Here is a 22078-nt window from a genome sequence, read left to right on the forward strand (position 1 = left end):
CTATTCTGGGACAGAGCATTTATATTTGTCATCTTTGGTTTTGGGGTGAGGGTTGTAGGTTCAAATCCCAGTCTAACCAGTAAGTGATGACTTTAGCAGGGTAAAAGTGCCCATTAGTGCCTTAACTGCAGAGGGGTAAATTGTGCCAAGGCATGGGTTGTATCCATGTAGGGCACATAAGCTCACTTTGCCTCTGAGATTGTAACCAGTACCCTGTGACGACTTCAAGTCACTTCATATAAAACTGTCAGCTAAGTGTAATGTAATGTGTTGTGTGGTGTCATGTTGAAGCAAACGGCACAGCGGAACATTAAGAGAAGTTATACGGAAAGACCCCAGCCTCCTCACCTCTCATCTTCACCATTCCCCTTCTTACCCCCACCCAAACCACCCCTGAACTTGTCAGGACTTCTGGTTTAAGCTGACTCCACGTCCCAGGTTCACCGGTCGGTCAACTGTCAGACATTTTTTTTTAGCCTGAAAGAGCTTAGGTTCAAGTTTATTATAGCCAGCTAGGAATGTACTTTGGTGTGCCCACAAATTCAACAATACAACCAGACAAAACAAAACCAAAGGGACACATAAATACCATGGAATGACACATACAAATACATTGAAAAGTGCAATGAAAGTTTGAGAGTGCATTTGGTTCAGCAGAAAACAGCTGGAGTTACATTGTGCAAAATAGGCAAGGGAGATAGAAGGGCAGGTAGTGGGGTAACTGTAAAGTGCTATAGCACATATTCAAGTGGCAGGTGGCTTGAAAGAGCTTAAAATAGTGTGGAGAGTGGAGTAAAATTAGAGGCCAGAAACACATCTCGAGAGAGCAGATCTTGACCTGTCAGCTTTGACTCTTGAGATCCATTTAGTCTAGTGGACTGCGGACAGACAAACAGCTAAATGACTGTATTAGCATATATGGTAAGAGGTGGCACTGAATAACAACACATAGTCCTCCTACCACAGAGTGCTTGGTAGACAAGTTGATAAGTGTGTACTTTAGGGGTGGTACGGTTCACAAAATTCACGGTTCGGTTCATATCACGGTGTCAAGGTCACAGTTTTCGGTTCTCTACGGTTCTTTTTTTTTAGTTCATGATAAATGGTGCACTGGCTAATAGAATCGGACTTATCACTAAATATCCTACATATGGTTTGTATAGGCTTATAATGTGAAAATGGTGTGATTTTAATTGTGTCATCCTCTGATTTGGTCTTATACGCTAATGTTTTAATCAGAGAGACTGGATAAGATACTCCTAGAATCTGTTCTAGATCTGTCTAGAATATGTTTTACATATTTTTCTGGGCAGTACATGAATTGCGGTTTGCGATGGATTGCACGGTTCGGTTCGGTATGTGTGTGAATTGTACGGTTTCGGTTTTCGGTGCGGTTTGTGCCATCCCTAGTGTACTTGTGGGAAGCCGTGGTGTAATGGTTAGGGAGTTGGCCTGAAGATCCTAGGGTTGCAGGTTCCATCCCCACCCTTCTTCCCTCCATGGCCATAGTATCCTTGAGCAAGGCACCTGTCCCCAAAACTGCTCGAGGGACTGTAATCAATACCCTGTTATATCTGTTACTTTGGATGAAAGTGTCAACTAAATGTAATGTAATATAATGCAATGTGATGTTGTAGTACTTCTCTGACAGTGTTTGAATGTGAGGTCCCATACATTACGATAGATTTTGTTCCTCAAAAACACGTTTGTGGGCATTCTTACCCTTTGCCTTTTCTGCTTAGTCTTGCACTCTGCACTCCAGTCAATTAGAAGGCTGTGTGTGTGTAATGAGGAGGTTTGGTATGTCAAGAGGAGAGTTTAAAATGGGCCGCTGTTGACCTGCGCTCAGCCGACCTCCCTCTGCATCAGTATTTATAGTAATACTATTGACTGAGGTATTGTGACATGCACGCACAGTACACACACACACACACACACACACACACACACACACACACACACACACACACACACACACACACACACACACACACACACACACACACACACACACACACACACACCACCTTGCGCAGTATTTATAGTAATACTATTGACCGGGACATTGTATCACGGACGCACACACACACACACACACACACACACACACACACACACACACACACACACACACACACACACACACACACACACACACACACACACTGCTACACCTTGTGAAAATCCAGTTTAACCAGTGGTCATCAATACTACAGGCATGTTTGCAAACGCCAACCCTCTCATTCTGTCACCCATACCCATGCAGCCTGAGGGGGGGGGTGTTGCTGGAGGGGGAGTCACATCAGGCCTGTGTTGTGTGGGCTGAGTGATGTTGCCTTTAGGGGAAGACAATGAGTCAGTGTTTGGATGCCCTGGTGGTGATGTGGGTCATGACCTTGAGACCCATCACATGGCCAGTACGCCCTCCCCGAAAACAAATACTAAAGGCATGCTCACTGATAAATACTCTCAAACTGTTTGGATAAATAAAATCACTTTAGGGAGTTTTTTATATCAGTGTGCTCACCTTAATCATTGCTTTTCTTTTAACAGTTTTTTTTTAATCGCACCTGCACTAGTGTCATGTATGTACACTCTTTTTTATTATTATTATTGATTTTAGATATTGTTGGCCTTTTCTAGCTTTTATTAGACAATATTTAAGAGGAGAGAGACGGGGAAGGACCGAAAAATGACCTCGGGCACAGATTCGAACTCGGGTTCCTGGTGCAACAGTACGGTGACTTAGCTGTTTGAGTCACAGCCGTCACAATCTGTTTTTGGAGTATCCTCTCAACCGCCCCACATACCTTACTCCCCCAGTCCTGGGTTGTGAGGTGCTCTGTTCTCCCCTGGGGATGGTGGTAGGACATTGAGAATGACAGGTTGACTTACTGGCTTCCTTTTCACCACTGATACATGCATTAACATGCCTGATGGTGTGTGTGTGTGTGTGTGTGTGTGTGTGTGTGTGTGTGTGTGTGTGTGTGTGTGTGTGTGTGTGTGTGTGTGTGTGTGTGTGTGTGTGGAGGAAGTCTGTGTGTGCATAACTATGCACTTGCATGTCAATATGTGTTTCACATAGTAACAACTACAGTGTTAATTCAACACTGACAGAGACAGTTTAATTTCTTCTAGATTAGTGGTTTTCAACCTTTTTTTGAACCAACGCCCCCTTGTCCATACTGTCTTAAGTCCATGTATAAGTACTGTCTATGTCTATACTGTCTATGTCCTTACCTAGATTAGTCTATGTCTGTATGGGAAAGCAAGAAATGTAATTTCAAATTCTTTGTATGACCAGTGCATGTAAAGAAATTGACAATAAAACCTACTTGACTTGACTTGACTTGACCTCACCATAAGCTTCCTAATGCCCCCTTTACCCTAATCATAAGCCTATCAAGGCCTCCCTCAGTATTAAAACAAATACTTTATAACACTTTATTTTTTGTTGCGCTTCAATTGCTGTGTTCTTACTCATTAGGTGGAATCACTGGTGTATTAACATGTAAGTACAGCTGTAGTACATGTTATTGCATCATATATCTGTATCTACTTACTGTAATGACAATAATGACCATAAGTTTTACAATACTTTGCCAAAGTGATGAATTATTCGAGGGAGGCAAAGGGCTGAACAAGGAAATCTTGGTATGCAGATACACAAAAATACACTTTGTGAGTACTATGTAATAACATGTAGCTACTACACACTGGGGGGCTGTATAGCCCCCGTTGACAACCATATTTGGTCCCAGAGTACTCTCTAAGTGTTGAATTAACACTGCATTGCACTGAGGCAGAAGACATGGCTCTGTTGTTTTTTTCTTTGGCATCTTTCATTATTCCTGAGTCATGTTTTCCACCGTGCTGCAGTCTATAAATAGATATTGTGTTCATTTTGCCGAGCGATAAGTTACCATAGTCATGGAAAGTAAGAAAGTGGAAGGTGGACATTTTGTTTACAAGAGCCAAAGGCACTGTTTGAAAATGCACCACCTCTGAGCCTCAGCGTACCAGTGTAGGAAGGCTGTGGTCTTAATTTAGTCTGCACGCATCATCACATTAAGAAGAGAGAGAGAGAGAGAGACAGACAGACAGACAGAGAGACAGAGGGAGAGAGCAAGTGAGAGATAAGCAGTGATGGGGAAAGATAAAGGAGGGAGAAAGAGAGAGAGAGCACAGAGAGAGAGTGAATCAGTGATGGGTAAAGATAGAGGAGGGAGAGAGAGAGAGAGAGAGAGAGAGAGAGAGAGAGAGAGAGAGAGAGAGAGAGAGAGAGAGAGAGTGTGATGGAGGATACCCATGACCATATGAGGAGTCCCATGTTCTTCCATTCACACATTCAATCAGCTGACTCACTCACTCACTGCTGTGCTGAGTTGCAGAAGCATGACAAGCATCCAAAGTCACAGCCATGGCACCAAACAGAGATGTGTCATGGGTGGGTGAATGTAAACAGCGCTTGACATAACAGTTGCCTGGCGATCTTGCGTCTCTAGACATATAGAGCATCTGGTCTGGTCAGCGTAGACATTTTTACTGTGTAAAAAGTACACAGGTACCCAGAGTACCAGTGAATTGAAAAGATGTATGGAGAATCGGGATGATTGGAAGCAACGATGGAAGGCTCGTCTGAGGACGACCTAGAGAAAGTTTGACTCTCTAAGTGAGGGCCAGATACTCCTTGATAGGGTGTATCCGGCCCTACTCTCAAAGTGTTGAATTAAAACCTCTATTGTAACCTTGTTACTACCAAATGATGACCATGGATTAAATGAACTCATTATGTCATGGCAATGTTTATTATTATCATTTAGTATTATAATTTAGTTGAGTTTTGTCAGCATCTGTGAGTTGGAACGTCGACAATCCCATCAGCATCAAAGATCTAGCCTACCACTGCACATTTTACTATGAAGTGACAGGAGAGCAGGGGTTCAGGAGTGCATTTCCCGAAGTCACAATTGCTAATTTCCCATTGGCAATTACCCAAGTTGCTAACTGGCTAGCAATTACGCTTTTGAGAAACGCACCCCAGTTCAGTCTGTGTGGCAGCAGTGCGGGCTGGCCTGGCAGATGTGGATTGACAGTACAGTAGCGCTCTGTTCAGGGGGGTGTAGGCAGGCTGGGGGGGCTGTGACAGATGTGCAGGCAGACTCCACTCCACAGTCTTTTGCTTTACACCCCCACCCTCTCCGCCGGCTCTTCCTGTAAATAATAAATCTCCATGTGACCCACTGACGGGGAGAGGAGAATGGGCACTCCGCTGCTCCTGGTATAGGACGGCAGACGCTCGCCTGGTCGCTCTGCATCATTCAGTACCAGTTCATTCAGAAACAACAGCGTTTTGAGCCACTTACAGTTTGCCTTTTATTGTAACGATGTCAAACATGTTCCGTTTTTGAAGCGAAGCAGGCATAAATGACTACCAGTTTCAGGCAGAAAGCCACTGTAAACAGAGGTGTGTATGTTTATGTCTATGCAACTTATATCTGTTTTAAACGCATTGAATGGAAGGTGTCTGACATCAAGAGAACAAGGAATACTGTATTGGCTTATCTATATTGGCTCTCTGTGAATGTGCAGTGCACTTGTGTTTTTTCCTCATGTAGTGCAAAGAATATATAACCTTGCAATGTAAGGTTTGTGAACATATATTGCGTGCATCTGTGTTTTTTTTTGTCTGTTTTGACTTTGTTGTGATGTTTTAGTGATATCACATGATATACATAGTACAGTCTGAGCAGCTGATCATCAATAATGCATTTCTGCATAAAATATGGAGAGAGAGAGAGAGAGAGAGAGAGAGAGAGAGAGAGAGAGAGAGAGAGAGAGAGAGAGAGAGAGAGAGAGTGCAAAGTAGTGATAAAGAGAAGGAGCAAAGCTGACATGTCTGCTGCTTTTTCTTTTTGTCTTGGTGAGTGGAGCAGTATTGGGGCAGTGTTGTGTAGTATCGTAAGCAATTGCATGTGTACATTATTTTAAGAGGTGGGAATTTGTTTTTAAAATTACTTTCCAAGTTTTGTATTTGATTGCACATTAATTGATGGCAAGTCTATTTTAGTCCACGCACTGATGAAGGCTTGATAGCCGAAACGCGTTTGCTTGTGGACATGGTGGTAATCTATAAATAAATAATGAGACGTAGTTTGTGAGTGTGGATTTTTCTTCTTTAAGTTGATACCTTTTATCGCGCACCCAAAGACATTAGTTTTTTCCAAGAAGTCCTCTGACAAAACTTGAAGTCTATTTTAGTAACACATCACATTTGGCAAGGGCATGCAAAGAAATATAACTTGAAAAATCCCCTCTACCACCAAAAAATTCTGAAGATTGCACTGCCATACATTTTGCCAAGATGTTTAATCTTGGACGTTGAAGTTGGGACACCATGTTGGATTTTGGAGTGTTTCGCAAACTCTATATCAATTAAATCACAGCCAGGGAGCTTTTTCGGTGTGCAGATATTTATTCATCACCCATAACAATTGATTTTCGGTTTGACACCCACTTCATACTTTTTGTTTTGCAAACTCTGCCTTGGTTATTTCCCTGCTGGTGCTATGCTGAAGACCTTATTCTCTTCTGCTCTGTAGTCATCAAGTCAAATTAGATCTGACCTCTTGGCTCAGGGGAAAGGGACAGGCTGTGGCTCTTGGCCCTTGACAGTGTTAAATGATCCGGCTGTCAAACTCTTGAGGAGGGAGGAGGGGCTGAGGGGGGAGATGAGGAAGACCGAATGCAAGCCACAGAGCTAAATTAGATTAAGTCTGTGGCATGTGTGTGCGTGTGCATGTGTTTGTGTGTGTCTGCGTGCTGCATGTACTTTTGTGCATACTTGGGTACGTACGTGCGTGCATGTGTGTGTCTAAAACAGAGAGTGTGTGCGGGAGAGAGTTTGTGTGTATTTGCGCGTGTGCTTGTGTGTGTGTGTGTGTGTGTGTGTGTGTGTGTGTGTGTGTGTGTGTGTGTGTGTGTGTGTGTGTGTGTGTGTGTGTGTGTGTGTGTGTGTGTGTGTGTGTGTGTGCGCGCGCGTGTGTGTGTGTGTGTGCGTGTGCACGTGTTTTTGGTTTGTTTGTTTGTTTGTTTTGTTTGTTGGTGCAGGGATGTCCTTCTAAAACTGGTTTTCCTCACATACCTGGATGTCTCAAACCTCCTGGGACAGCGTCATATTTCTGTTTTGCAGAAACAGAACATGAGATCATAGAATTTCGAGGTTTGCTACTCAATCTGATTTAGTGTTCTGTTCAGGTGGGATGCCAAGCCGCACACTTGAAACAGTCTTCTTTGTGCCTGGTTGCACATGCAGGCTTTATACATTGAGGGTTGTGTATGAGAGAGAGGGAGAGAGAGAGAGAGAGAGAGAGAGAGAGAGAGAGAGAGAGAGAGAGAGAAAGAGTAAGAGAGGGAGAGAGTAACTACAGAATCGCAGCAAAAAAGTTTAAAGCGGGTCACTTCATTCCGCCCAGCTTAAAATCTGAATTTTACTCTTTGCCCAAATCTCAATTGCGGGATTGTGGACTCTGGTCTAATCCACTGTGTTGAATTTTGGCTTTGTTTGCAAACCCCCCTCTGGGTGCCAGACCACACGAGCATAACCACATGAGGAGGGGGGGGGAAAGAGTTTTTGTTCTTGCACTATTCGACCTCTCTGTGGGCTTTCCTGCATTGGAGTAGGCCAACGTTGTGTCGATATGAGCCACGCATCGAGCTGAGCTTCCACTAGATTACAACACACAACAGTGTAAGCACCCCTAGGGGTTAGGGTTAATGTTTGGGCTATGCTAACAGTCTATTGGCAGCTCATCTCGACAAAGCAGCCCATCTCGACAGGGCATTATTCGCCCACGTCATGGTATTTGTCGGACAAACTTGACGGATGCCTTTGTGTTTGTGTAGGCATTAATCAAAAGTAGGTGAGCTCTGATTACATCCTGGCCTCAGGGGAGACCAGCGTGGTCCCTGAAGGAGGACAGTGTGTGGTACTGTACTCAGCAGGGGCCACTTTACTGTGTGCTCCATCCATGGCTCCCTGGCCTGTGAAGTTCAGGGTTAAGTCAGCAGAGTTAACCTATTTTGACCAGGAGATGCATCTGTGTGGTTTTTACCTTTCATTCCGGCTGCCTGATCTATGAGTATGTACCATTAAACACCGGGAGTGACATTTATGTGGTTTTCAACAATGGCAGCATTTTGAAAGTACACGGCAAATGTAAAAAAAATGCTCTGGTTTTAAAAGCCTGTATACATTATGTCGCAAAGGCAAAAAACGGCTTTTTTAGCAGGTGTGTTCAGGTCAAAATAGGGTTAAGTTGAAGGGAACTAGATCAGATTTCTTATTGTAGCTTGAAAATGCTTCGTCGGGACTTCCTCAGGTCTTTCAGAAGTAGTGATCAGCGGAATACTGTACTAGACTAGTTTTTGAAAAGACTTGGTCGTTGGTCGTTGCAACCATAGAATCACACTACTACAACATCACACAGAGGCTTTAGAAATACATTACAACTTGGTGGGTAGTGTACCACCATTTCCACCATTAGCAATTTTATGCCAATGACCATGTTTGGAGTCCAGCGTGGACCTGTTGGTGACTAATAGTTTAACAACCTCCCCAGCACATTTTACGCAGTACATTAGATCTCTCAGCGCTGCGGCTCAGAGTATTAAAATGTACTATACTGTATATTAATTTATTATTTTTTACTCCAAAATCACTGTCCGCATAAACAGAGTGCATCTTTCATAAAGATGCTGTCTCATGGCGTGCCCTGCTTAACCACAGGAGTTGAGCTAAACCTCTCCAACCCCTCTGTTGTAGGTCTACTTGTTTATTGACTAACTGTAAGCTGAAAGTGGATTTAGCTTACATGGGGGAAATCGAAAGCGCCCAAGTGGCTTGAAAGACCCTCTTGTTTTACTATCTCTGACTCTCACTCTTGTGATTTGAAGTGCTCTGTGTCTTTCTGTGTGTGTGTGTGTGTGTGTGTGTGTGTGTGTGTGTGTGTGTGTGTGTGTGTGTGTGTGTGTGTGTGTGTGTGTGTGTGTGTGTGTGTGTGTGTGTGTGTGGTTGCTTCGTCTCAGGTTAACATTAAAATTCTCTTTCTCTGGAGTGTTCTGTGGCACACTGTGCTAAGATCCATGCTATATACGGGCAGCATTGTTCATGGGGACCCAGGTTGGTATCCGGCCTGGGTCAATTCCCAACCCTACCCCATGTCTCTCTCTACCCCCGTTGTTTCCTGTCTCGTCATTGTTCTGTTGGCATAAAAGTCATAAAAGGCCAAAAATATAGGAGTATATGAATTTAATATTGTATAGTAGAGAGGCAGTAGAGTGTACTTTATTGTCCCCAGCAGGCAGGGCTTTGAACCGGTTCAAGGAACGAAAAACGAAAACCAGGAACTTTTTGTATTTTACAGGGAACAGAAACGAAACCGGAACCGTTATTATTTTTTATGTTCTGGAACGGAAACACTTATTTAAAAATAATGGTAACCGGTTAATACCGGTTAATACCGTTCCTCAAACTTAAAAAAAAGTAATTATTTTCCTGTGATATTCTCTGACTGAATGGAGAGAGAGCTGTGGATTACAAAGTCTCCACTCCACATCTTAAATAAGAGAAACCACTGTCATACAATGATGCAATGGAAACTCTTGTAAACTTTTGTAAGATGTTGCAGAGAAGCGTGTCTAAAGCGCACCGAGAATGTTCAAAATTATTGGGCATCCATGTCCGCTTCAAATATGCACAAACTCACAATGTCCATCATAGCACTCCCCGTGTCCCAAGTCAGCGTCGAGCACGCATTTTCATCATTGAGGTTTATTCTCCGCTTAGGCCGTCCCTGAACGACAAAATTCTGGAGGATATTCTTTTCATCCGCTTGAATAAACAGTTTGGAAGTAGGCTGACTCATTTGCACTTCCGTCTTTCTTGGTTAATTATCGTCAGTTAGGCCTATGGGGAGTAATCAGCTGACAGGAACGAAATTAACCGTTCCGGGAACAATATTTTTTTGTTCTAACCGGTTCGGGAACGTCAATTTATTGGTGGAACTCATAACCGGAAACGTTATAATTCTGTTTCTGTTCGGAACGGAACGTTTGGAAAAAAATAACGGTTCAAAGCCCTGCCAGCAGGAAATTTGTCTTGGGATTCAACAATCACTGCATTGCATCCAGTACTCACTCATACCCAGCATACAGCATAACATAAAAAAACATTAAAAACTTAAGAAACATTAAACAAAACTGTGCACTGCCTGTGCATGGCATGTCTATCTTTCATTAAGCATGCTTATGGCATTCAGTATAAAATAGTTCTTATATTTGTTCAGTCTGCAGTTCAATGTGGTGGGTGAATTCATATTGCAGAATGTGTGTGGGGTCCTCTAGACTGTAATATTATGCATTAAATGGACTGTATACTATGAATTAAAAACAGATTCTCTTTTTTTTCTGTCTTTGCCTTCTCCTCTCAGGTTAAGCGGTGGCCAGGGCTCCGGCTCCCCGCGTGAGTCTCCGCAGCCATGGCGAAGCGCGAGAGCAACAGCAGCAGCAGCAGCAGCCCCGTGGTGCGGCAAATAGACAAGCAGTTCCTGGTCTGCAGCATCTGCCTGGACCACTACCACAACCCCAAAGTCCTGCCCTGCCTGCACACCTTCTGCGAGAGGTACAGTACAGCCTCTCCTCTAGGGCCCTGCCGTGGCTCTTACGGTAGAGCACTGGGTTACTACGCCGGCGACTCAGGTTCGATTGCGGCCGGGTCATTTACTGATCCTTCCCCGGCTGTCTCTCCCCACTCATTTCCTGCCTCTCCTCCGCTGTCCTGTCGAAAATAAAGCTATAAAAAGCCTTAATATATTATGTTCAGCTCCTTGAGCATGGCGGAACTGCAGACCTTTGGAGAGAACTAGGTTTGCTTCATCCATCTTAATTGGGCAAACTTGGCCTTGTTCTTTCTCCTCACCTCTGCCTGTGTATCGACTCTACATCTCGCCCATCTATACCCCCTGGCTTGATAAATCTCTTCCTTTGGGAACAAATCAGGGCTAGTGTAGTTGTCCCGCAACGCTTCAGATTAAGTCAATTAAGCCCATGTTGCCCCAGTGCTTCATATCTCCTGCATATCTACTCCTGAGCTGACCGCAGCTGTTTAAGTCCGGTGAGCTCTTCCAATCAATAGCCATTTGTAAAGTGTCTGTCGCTTTAAGGGAAGGATCCATTGGGAGCCTTGCAGTGCAGGAGAACCGGGTGATTTGAGGTATGCAGGAGTGGGATAGAGAGTAGGACTACAGTACTTCTATGGTCTTGTCTGGCCTTGCCTTGGTTGTTAATCATTTCTGAGATACAGACAGAAATGTGTATATGCATATTATTGTAATTAGAGTAATTAGTAATTAATAATAAATACTGAATCAGACGGCCTGTAAATTCCAAATGCCACTCTCAATATTTTTTTCCAACTCTGTATTTCAGTGTCCATCTGCCATTCTTCATGCTGCAGCCAGACGACAATACAAAGTCTCGTGGTGATTGTCACGTTTTCAGAGGTCCAGATGCCTGCTGGCTGGCATTGGGTTATCTTTGCGGGCGTTCGCCCAGTCATGTGAGGGCATGCTTCCAGAGGTCATAGTGCCAACAAGCAATCTGCACTCCCATGCCCATCAACACCCGAGGGCATTGCCAACTTTTTCACGTCAGCGACAATTATGCTTGTAGTTGCCGTGACGTCACGAGTCAAGTTGTTGTTTTGGGGAAAGTCCTTTCAGTGATGTGATGAGTGGTTGTATATAGAGCTACAAGTGCTACCTTGTCGATGGTTGCAGAGTTGTGTTTTCCCCCATAAAAATGAGTTGCTCAGCGATAGTAGCAAAGTGTCCGAATGACTGCAAGGACTGAGAGACAATTGTGACTACCCACAAGAAAACAGGCCGGCAGTAGGCCAGGGGGCATATTGAGTTATGTAGAGATTCTGTGCAGATCCTAAGCTTTACATTGACACCCTATAAATGGAAATCTGGTGATATCTGATGAACCAGAGGCGTTTTGAATGTGTTCACTTGGAGTAGACAACAAAGAATTAAGCTCTGAAAGCGCCTCTAACCCATTGAAAAGACATAAAGCTAACCCTATGTTTTTAGACAAACCCAACACTGTTTTCTGGAACATTGAGTAGCTTACTCAAGTTCAACCTGTGCATTCTGGAAAAAAATGAAAATCACTAACTATTTATTTTGCTTTTCAATTTCATGTGGCTTGTTGCCTTGTGGCTGGTCACATTTGTGTTACACTTAACCTCCCTTACTCATTCTTCTTTTTCTTGTTTCTTCACCATTCTCCTCTTTCTCTCTATCTGCTTCCCTTCTCTATCTTCTCTCCTCTTGTCTTTCTCTCTGTCTTCCTCCCTGTTTTTGGTCCCGCTCCTCTAGGTGTTTACAGAACTACATTCCTCCCGAGTCTCTGACGCTGTCATGTCCCGTGTGTCGGCAGACGTCCATCCTGCCTGAGAAGGGCGTGGCGGCGCTCCAGAACAACTTCTTCATCACCAACCTGATGGAGGTCCTCCAGAGGAACCCCGAGTGCTCCCCGCCGGAGGCCTGCAGCGTGCTGGAGTCTGTCAGTGCTGCGGTGGCCGGCAAGCCCCTCTGCTGCCCCAACCACGAGGGCAAAGTAAGAGCAAAGGGTTGTATGGTATGGTGGCAGTGCTGTGGGAACGCCACTAGCCCCTATTAGAAATTAGCTGTTTCCAAAATGGCAATGACCAAGTCGTTATGTATTACTTAAGGACCTGTGTATTGTCATAGCGTTGTAGTACCATGGTAGTAACGTTTTTTTCATCGGCTATGACAGCGTTCCATTGGTGTGTTAAGAGGCTACCATTGTCCAGTGTCCAGTGACATGTCCAATGACATGTCTCCTGTCCCAGACATGAGGAAAAACTGAGGCTTATGGCACCAGTAAAACATCATTTTTACATTATGTTTCTATGCCCAGTAACCAGGGAAGCCCTCCCCTGTCTCAATCATGTGGCCAAATAACACTCAAGAGCACATGATGTTAAAGACCAATGATGTGTACAATCATCTTTACATGTTTACCATCATTATGCTTACACGTCCATGTAACATTTCCCTTAGTGCAGAGCCCATGTTATAACCTTACTGTCACCAAAATTGTAATGGCCATGTCTTAATCTGTTACGTAAGGCTCTTGGTACAGTCATAGCAATGTTGTTATGATGTAGTTGAGTATTTTCAGCAAATAGTGAATAGGCCCGCCGGCGACCCCATCTGCAGTAAGAGGCTACGCTGTGTGATACATGCTGGCACTGGGAAGCCCCTGCACTTTCCCAAACATGAGGGCAAAGTAAGCCTCTTTAAGAGCACACGTCCAGTAACAAACTCTGTCATTTAGATGTCTTTCTCTTGACCAATCACAGGCTTTCAGTATCATCAAAGACTGATGGATATTTTTTTTTAAAGTTAAATCTTGGATGGTAGCATGCCCAAAATGCAGGATTTGGACAACTGTAAATCAGGCTTAAAAGCATATAGTACCATACTGTGTTGCATCATGTTTACATGCTCAGTAACCAGGGAAGCCCTCTCCTGCCCCAAACATGAGGGCAAAGTAAGATTATGTCAGAGTACACAAGACCAAATGATGTGTACCATCATGTTTCCACATACAGTATTTGCCATCATTATGCCTACATGTCCAGCAGGGCTCTAAATTAACACGAGACAAATGGCCAAATGCTGGTGAAATTTCAGTTTGGATGGTAGAAAAGACGAACTTACTATCCACTTTTACCCATTAGTGGGTGCGTGCTTGGCTAGCAAGATTAACATCCACTGTCCATTTTGGCTGGTGATGAATTAATGGAATTCAGAGCCCTGATTTTCAGCAACACTTAAACTCAGTGATATGCTCTTGTTGAGAAGCCTCTTTCCTTCCCCAATTAGGCTGGCAAAGTCGGCTAAGGCTCTTTTAGAGCATATGACCGATGACGTTGCTCCATGTTTACTTGTTTTTGTATGCTCTTCTGCCTCAAGCATGAAGGAAAAGTACTGTAAGGAAAGCGAGATTGTAAGACCAAGGATGTGTGCCATCATGTTTACATTGTGTTTACATGTCCAGTAACGTTCAGCACATTAAACTGTGCAACATATGCGGTTGTTGGGTAGCCCATTTCATGCCCCAATCATGAGGGCAAAGTAAGACTCATAGCCTTTGATTGCAGATGGGCCTATTGATGGGCATATTCACTCTTTTCTGAGCAGAAACTCAACTCCATCATAACAACATTGCTAAGACATTACCAAGAGACTTAAGTAACAGATTAACGGGGTCATTGCTATTTGTTAACAACAGGGCCTCTGGTAATAGGAAATAAGGCCTCTGTGCAAAGAGGTTAAAGCTTTCACGTAGAGCCTCTATTATTGGCTTGTTACCAAAATGGTAATGGCCAAGGCTTAACCTTTTACTTAAGCCTCTTGGTAGTGTCATAGCAATATTGCAATGATGTAGTTGACATTTTCAGCAAAAAGCGAGTGGGATCACAGGCAATCCCATATACACCAAATAGCTACAACTACATGGAATCATGTCTGCATGTGTACAGGACATGTTTGTTACAGTACTATGGACAAAATAACCCATACATAGTATGTGTGATAATACTGTAGATGCAGTTAAATATTTCCATACAGTCCAGCCTATGAAATAATACACTTTTGGGCCCTTGGAATATCAGTAATAAAATAATGTCTCAAAAGGGCCCCTGACATGTTCATAACTCTATAGATAGACTATGTGAACTGTTTCTTTATCGTGTCTGTGGCTTTCTAAGTCTGTGTCAGAGATGTATAACAGTAGCTGTAGAAGTAAAAGAAAAGTGAAAAGTCTCACGAAGAACTCATTAGGTGCAGTGGAATAACTGGTGTAAGAACTATGTAATATCATGTGCCAGTGTTGTACTTACATCATGACTTAACTATCTACTTCTACTTCTACTTTATGTACCTCTAGGGCATTTCTCAAAGTTACAAGTAACATCTGGACATTTTTTGCTAATTTCACCAAAGACTATCCAATCAGTTCTAAGTGTAGTTAATAATTGGATACACCTTGGAAAAGTGGGTGTTACACGTCCTAATAAGGCAAGAACAATGAACTTTGAGGAATACCCTCTGTTCGGTTTCTTTGCCATGCCAGTGGCAGGAGTGCTGACTTGCTCACTGCTACCCTCTGCAGGTGATGGAGTTCTACTGCGAGTCGTGTGAGACGGCCATGTGCCTGGACTGCACGGAGGGAGAGCACAGGGATCATGTGACCGTCCCCCTAAGAGATGTCTTGGAGCAGCACAAAACCGCTCTCAAAAAACAGTTGGACACTATTGGAAACCGGTAAAAAGGAATGCACGTGCACGCACGCGCGCGCGCGCGCACGCACGCACGCACGCACGCACGCACGCACGCACGCACGCACGCACGCACACACACACACACACACACACACACACACACACACACACACACACACACACAGCTCAGCCCAGACCAGAGGCCCTACAGAACACAGCTGATTTACACATTCCTTCCTCTGTCAGAGAACATGACTTTTAATGGCAACTAGATTGCATTCTCGCAGAAAATGCTGGAAGCGGGCTTGCCTTTTGGGGCAGAGCTGAGCAGTTTTATTTTTGATATCTATATACTAAATTAAAAACAAACTACTATTGTGAAAACAAAGCTAAAAGAAAAGTTGGAAAAATGTATCCACCCAGTCAGAAGTTATGGGCCAAACAATTCAGCCATCTTGGATTCAGCCATCTTGAAAGTGTTGTAGCTCCGCGTGTTGGGGATATACTAAATGACATACCTGCTATTTTAAGTTGTCTAAGGAACACTGCATATGATATAATTTTGAAAATCAACATGGGTCCGAGTGGGATTCGAACTCACAACCTCCATATCTCTAATCCAGCACCTTTGCCATTGATACTAAATGACATACATGCTATTTTAAGTTGGCTTAGGAACACTGCATATGATATCATTTTGAAAATCAACATTGGTCCGAGTGGGATTCGAACTCACAACCTCCATAACTCTAATCCAGCACCTTTGCCATTGATACTAAATGACATACATGTTATTTTAAGTTGGCTAAGGAACACTGCATATGATATAATTTTGAAAATCCACATGGGTCCGAGTGGGATTCAAACTCACTAACTCCATGTTTCTACTCCGGCACCTCTACCATTCAGTCAAGCAGCTGGCTGTCATAAGCATTCCAGCAAGACAATATCACATTGCAATGAAGAGCTGAACAATAGAATTCTAGAATTGTAGTGCAGCTGCTCGTTAAGAATAGAATGTTGAGAGAAAGTGACAGTTGAGATGGAACCCTTTATTGGCAGCACCTGTTCTGATTGTCTGTATGGCAGTTAGTATTGTGCTCTAAGGCAGAGGGCATACTCAAAACAGTTTCTAGTTTTTAGATCTCTGTTGTTAAAAAACTAAAAAGAATTGGCACATATTCTGCTCACAGATTGGAGTCATATGGGTGATCTTTCTAACAGTCCTAGAATGAAGTTTATAGGTTAAACGGTTCAGTCACAAATGGACGTCTTCTGGAAGATGTGCTGACCTCTTCAGAAAGGCACTTCAAGAATCAATAGGAAAAGCCATTGGGCCAGCTCATCACTTTTTACACACCTGCCATTTAAAAAGTAATGGGAGTTGGGACATGATCTTTTCACCGTTTGGAGTCATCTCATAGAGCTCGCTAACAACACGTCAACTAAACTTATAGGTGCAAGTGTTGATGATTTATGAAAGAAAAAGCTTCCTACACTCTGATCCCTAGAGTGGCGGAACCTTCATTCAAGAGCATTCTACCATCTGCACAAAATCGCTGAAAACGAAAAAAACGACAAGGGGTATGGACACACTAAGATTTTTTAAAAATCTCCAAGTCGAGCCGGTCGTTTTAGTGTTTGAACGGTGTCTCTATCTCGAAAGGCCTAGGAGGAGAAGCGATTTCTATTTTTACAGCCCTGCACAAGAGAAGCAAGCAAGCAAGCAAGAAACTGGACTTAGAGATTACTGTAAGCGTGACAAGCCTGCTTAATAATAATAAACTGTACTTAGAGATTAGTATAAGCGTGGCAAGTCCGCTTAATAACACAGACCAATGCATTACAAGCATCAACATGCCATGTAAGGACATTTTTATTGTCAGAAATATCAGCAACAGCAGCAAAATAAAGTACAAATATATTAAATTTATAAATATTAAAAAAAATGTTGTTATGCAAAATCAAGTGTTTTAATGAGATGATTATTTGAGTATTTCAGCTGACTGACAAGACTGTAGACTAGAGTAGGGAAACCAGAAAGGACTGAATACTGAATACACAGATCCAACACATCACTACCACATATCATTATCACATACATGTATCTTAATACATATCTATATACATTCCCTTGCATACTATACATAATTCACATGGCACAAATGCAGCCTATGGCTCACCCATTAACACACATCTGCATGCATACATCCACTTAGCTATGTTAAAAATAAAAGCTGATGAATAATTGCTCCCACGTCAGGCTTCCTCAACTCACGGCGGCCATCGAGCTGGTGAGCGAGATCTCCAAGCAGCTGACGGAGAGGAAGAACGAGGCGGTGACGGAGATCAACGCCACCTTCGAGGAGCTGGAGCGGGCGCTACAGCAACGCAAGAGCGCCCTCATCACCGACCTGGAAAACATCTGCAATGCCAAGCAGAAGGTACATCCATTACATTGTATTACATTACATTGCATTATATCACATTACATTGCACTTAGCTGACACTTTCGTCCAAAGCCATTTACACACTCCTCACAGACCTGGAAGAACACCTACAATGCCAAGCAGAAGGTAGAGAGATTTATGTTAGATCCACTGAATTACATTAGATTACATTACTGTCACGCTCACTGACAGCTGGGCTTAACATCACACTTACATTTAGCCGACACTTATCCAAAGCCAGTTATGGTATGCCTTCAGTACAGGCCTGGAAGAACATCTGCAATGCCAAGCAGAAGGCAAGGCAGATCCACCACACTGCATTATGTGACCTTACTACAAATAGCTGGCACTTTTATCCGAAGCCACTCATGCCCTCACCACAGACTTGGAGAACACCTGCAACACCAAACAGAAATCCACTAAATTACATTACATTATTTTACATTGCATTACATCTGCAATGCCAAGAAATAGGTAGATTCAGAGGCAGATTATTTCTGTAATGTTTCACTAGGGTTGTGGGCGCACTCTAACTGTCATGCCAACACACCTGGCTGTTTGGTGTAGCAGTAAGTGCCCAGTAATGGCTTGCGGTGGCAGTCAGAGCACACACACAAGCCTAGTGATGGGCAACCCATCACAAACATTATTTGTAGCCACACCAGTGGTACTTGTAACACCTTACATGTGGTCTTGTTGACCTCATCTTACCTGACTTCATGTGGTCTTGCCTTGCACGCTACAATGCTACACGGATACATTGACTTTCACTAGCTTAGCGACATATTGCCTCTTTTAACTTGTCTTAAAGCAAGACAACGCTTAACATGAAAAATAAGACACTTTACCACCTTTATAAACCCCTGCCAATGATTTTAACTGTATTAAGCCCCAAAATAGTGGCATACCCCTTTAAGGTTTGTCCAGGCTTACGCATGGGACAGTGAGATCTTTCTAACTTGTGATTCGTGTTTAACTTCCTGACATTATTTTACCCTGTGCATCTGTTAATGTCTTTGGCTCTAGTGCCCTCTGCTGGTTAGTTTTGTCATTTCTACTTTTTTGGTGTTTTTCCCCATGGTTTCACCCTGTATGCAATGCAGCATCTGACAATTGTTGTATTGGTCTTTCCCTTTATCAACATCTCTTGGTGTCTTTTCTCAATTCCCATTTCCTTACGTTTTGCTAGTGTCTGTTGTCAATTCTGGTTAGTCTTGAGTTTCTACTTTTTGGTGTACATCTGACAACAGCTGTATTGGTCTTGCCTCGACCTACCGACCTCTCTTGTTCCCGTTTCCTTCCTTTTACTCTTTTTGCTCATTTTATTCTTTCTCACCTACTCTCAGTGATCACCCCACCCCCCCGTCCACTATTCTCTATCATGTCTCTAGCTCCCTCTCTTCCCTCCCTCTCTTCCCTCTCTCTCTTCTCTCTCTTACTCACTGTGTATGTCCCTCCGTCCCCCTCTCCTACCAGGGAGGTATGCCAAGATCCTGGCTAAGTGGTAATTCAGGTTAAATGAACCTTGAGGTAGTGGTAAACCATCTAATGCAAGAGCCTGGAGTCCGTATTTTCATAGCTAAATGTTGCATGTGGGGTATCTATTAGTAGATTTACAACTTCGTGCAGGTTAACGTAGCCAGGTGCGTCACCTACCCATGTGCTTTGGAATACAGTACTCCCCAGATGCTGTAGGCCCAGATGTCGCTGCTGCTATACTCTCTAGCGCCCTCCCTTCCGCCTGTCTCTTCTCTATCTCTGTCACTCACTGTGTATCTGCGTATCTCCTTTTCTCTCTTTTTCCTCTGCCTTTCCTCTCCACCGCCCTCCCCTCTTCTCTCTTGCTTGCTCTCTCTCTCTCTCTCTCTCTCTCTCTCTCTCTCGCTCTCTCTCTCTCTCTCTCTCTCTCTCTCTCTCTCTCTCTCTCTCTCTCTCTCCCCCTCTCTCTCTCTCTCTCTCTCTCTCTCTCTCTCCTCCCAGGTGCTGCAGGCCCAGTTGTCTCTGCTGCTGCAGGGGAAGGAGCACATCCAGAGCAGCTGCAGCTTCACGGAGCAGGCCCTGTCGCACGGCAGCGCCACCGAGGTGCTGATGGTCCAGAAGCAGATGAGCGAGCGCGTGGCCGCGCTGGCCAATCACGACTTCCCTGAGCGGCCGCACCAGAACGCACACCTAGGCTGCCAGGTATCTTATTCCGCCCTGGAGCATGCAACAATGTTGTTTAACTGTGCCCTTGAACGTGCAACGATGTTGATTCATTCATTATATTACATCACATTATATTTGCCAGGTGCTTTTGTACGAAGCTCAGCCCTGGAATGTGCGATGATGTTGTTTTATTGTGACCTGCAACTTGCAATGATGTTGTTTTATTCTGCCCTATAATATACGTGTCAATGCATTATGTCTTTGACAAGTGGTAATTTATTAAATTATATGTTACAAATGATAAATGTATAGTTTATAATATAAAAAATGCTTATGCTTATGCTTTCTCACTGTCAGGTGGAAACGGAGGGTCTGCGGCGTTCCATCCAGAACCTCGGGGTGCTCCTGACCACGGCCGCGGTGGGCCACACCAGCGTGGCGACAGGCGAGGGCCTGCGTCACGCCGTAGTGGGCCAGCACGCCTCGGTCACCGTCACCACCAAGGACAAGGACGGCGAGCTGGTGCGCTCAGGCAACGCCATGCTGCGAGCCGAGATCACGGCGGTGGCGGACGGCTCACGTGCGGCGGAGCCCGACGTCACGGACAACAAGAACGGCACGTACGAGGTGGGCTACACGCTGCGCTCCGAGGGCGAGTTCGCCTTCGCCCTCCAGCTCTACGGCCAGCCGGTGCGCGGCAGCCCCTTCCGGCTGCGCGCCATCAAGCCCTCGGACGTGCCGCAGTCGCCCGACGACGTGAAGCGCCGCGTGAAGTCGCCCAGTGGCACCGGCGGCCACATCCGGCAGAAGGCCGTCAGGAGGCCATCCAGCATGTACAGCACCACCAAGAAGAAGGAGAACCCCATCGAGGACGAGCTCATCTATAGAGTGGGTGAGTACGCAGAGTTGTGCACTACCACGTTTCTATGGAGAAGTAGTTAGTTTAGTAGAGTAACGTAGCCTACGTATGCTTACTGTAGTTTAGTTTAATTTAAATTAGCTACAACACCATTAAGGAGAAGGAGAACCTCTTCGGAGATGAGCTCATCTACAGAGTGGGTGCATAGATTACTGGGAATAGTTCTATTCCATTGCGGAATAGGTCGAATTTTGACATTCCAGTTTCTAACTCCATAAAACAATGCAGAAAGACTTGAAAAGAATTTAGGGTGTAACATAGTCAAATGTTCTATCGAACAGCTTCCTTGGAGGTCTGCACTCTCTGAGTGCATTTCTAGTTGGATTTTTTTTTTTCTCACTGCTTCTCCATATCTATGACTCTGGTTGCCTGTTTGCCTGCATGTCTATTTTGAACAGGCTCAAGAGGTCGAGAGAAGGGTGAGTTTACTAATCTGCAAGGCATATCAGCCTCCGTCACTGGCAGAGTCGTGGTGGCGGACAGCAACAACCAGTGCATCCAGGTAAACACTCATTCTTAATTATTGTGTGATTGTGAGCTAGATTGTCCGAATAGGATGCTTTTGCAAAGATTTTTTTCTTTCCTTTCTTTTAAATGGAAATCTATGTGACATACTGTTACGTCCTCTTGACTGTCTTTGCCTTGCATTGGTTTATTTACTTACTGTACCTTTTTAATTCGTTTAAGCTGTTTAACCCTCTGACCGTCTAACCCTCCCAAGGGCTTTCACTTAAAACATTTTATGCAAATTAGATATACTCAAGTATAGTTAAGTGCTTGTGCTAAAAACACTCATCCTTCTACAATAGATAATCATTTCAAGATATAATTTTCTCAAACCACTATAACAACTGTCTAGTGCACACTTTACAATGCTGTGGATCAGTCACTAATACTCACATTTCCTTCTTTGATGCAGGTGTTTACAAATGACGGGCAGTTCAAGATGAGGTTTGGGGTCAGGGGTCGTTCTCCCGGACAACTGCAGAGGCCCACAGGCGTCACTGTGGATATGAATGGTGATATCATAGTGGCGGACTACGACAATAGGTGGATCAGCATATTCTCACCGGATGGAAAGTTCAAGGTAAGCTCTGATGCCTTTCAATGTTTCCATTTTTGAAAGTATATTTTTGGTCATTATTGTCTTTTAGATAGGACAGTTCCTTTTTGTCTATTAGATAGGAC

The 22078-nt window shown here is 44.0% G+C and overlaps 1 protein-coding gene across 4 annotated transcripts in view; it reads left to right on the forward strand.

Annotated features, from left to right (window-relative positions):
* The window catches only part of trim3b (tripartite motif containing 3b), a 54834-nt gene that overhangs the window by 25656 nt on the left and 7100 nt on the right, over nucleotides 1–22078 (forward strand). For all 4 annotated transcript variants that reach the window (XM_063203340.1, XM_063203339.1, XM_063203338.1 and 1 more), the window contains 8 exons: nucleotides 10491–10681; nucleotides 12441–12681; nucleotides 15268–15419; nucleotides 17640–17820; nucleotides 19807–20007; nucleotides 20329–20863; nucleotides 21289–21392; nucleotides 21810–21977. In XM_063203340.1, the coding sequence (XP_063059410.1) occupies nucleotides 10539–10681; nucleotides 12441–12681; nucleotides 15268–15419; nucleotides 17640–17820; nucleotides 19807–20007; nucleotides 20329–20863; nucleotides 21289–21392; nucleotides 21810–21977 (1725 nt within the window). In that variant the 5' untranslated portion in view covers nucleotides 10491–10538. The remainder of the gene's footprint in view (nucleotides 1–10490; nucleotides 10682–12440; nucleotides 12682–15267; nucleotides 15420–17639; nucleotides 17821–19806; nucleotides 20008–20328; nucleotides 20864–21288; nucleotides 21393–21809; nucleotides 21978–22078) is intronic.

Source organism: Engraulis encrasicolus, chromosome 7 (genome assembly GCF_034702125.1).
Source record: "Engraulis encrasicolus isolate BLACKSEA-1 chromosome 7, IST_EnEncr_1.0, whole genome shotgun sequence".
NCBI lineage: Eukaryota > Metazoa > Chordata > Actinopteri > Clupeiformes > Engraulidae > Engraulis > Engraulis encrasicolus.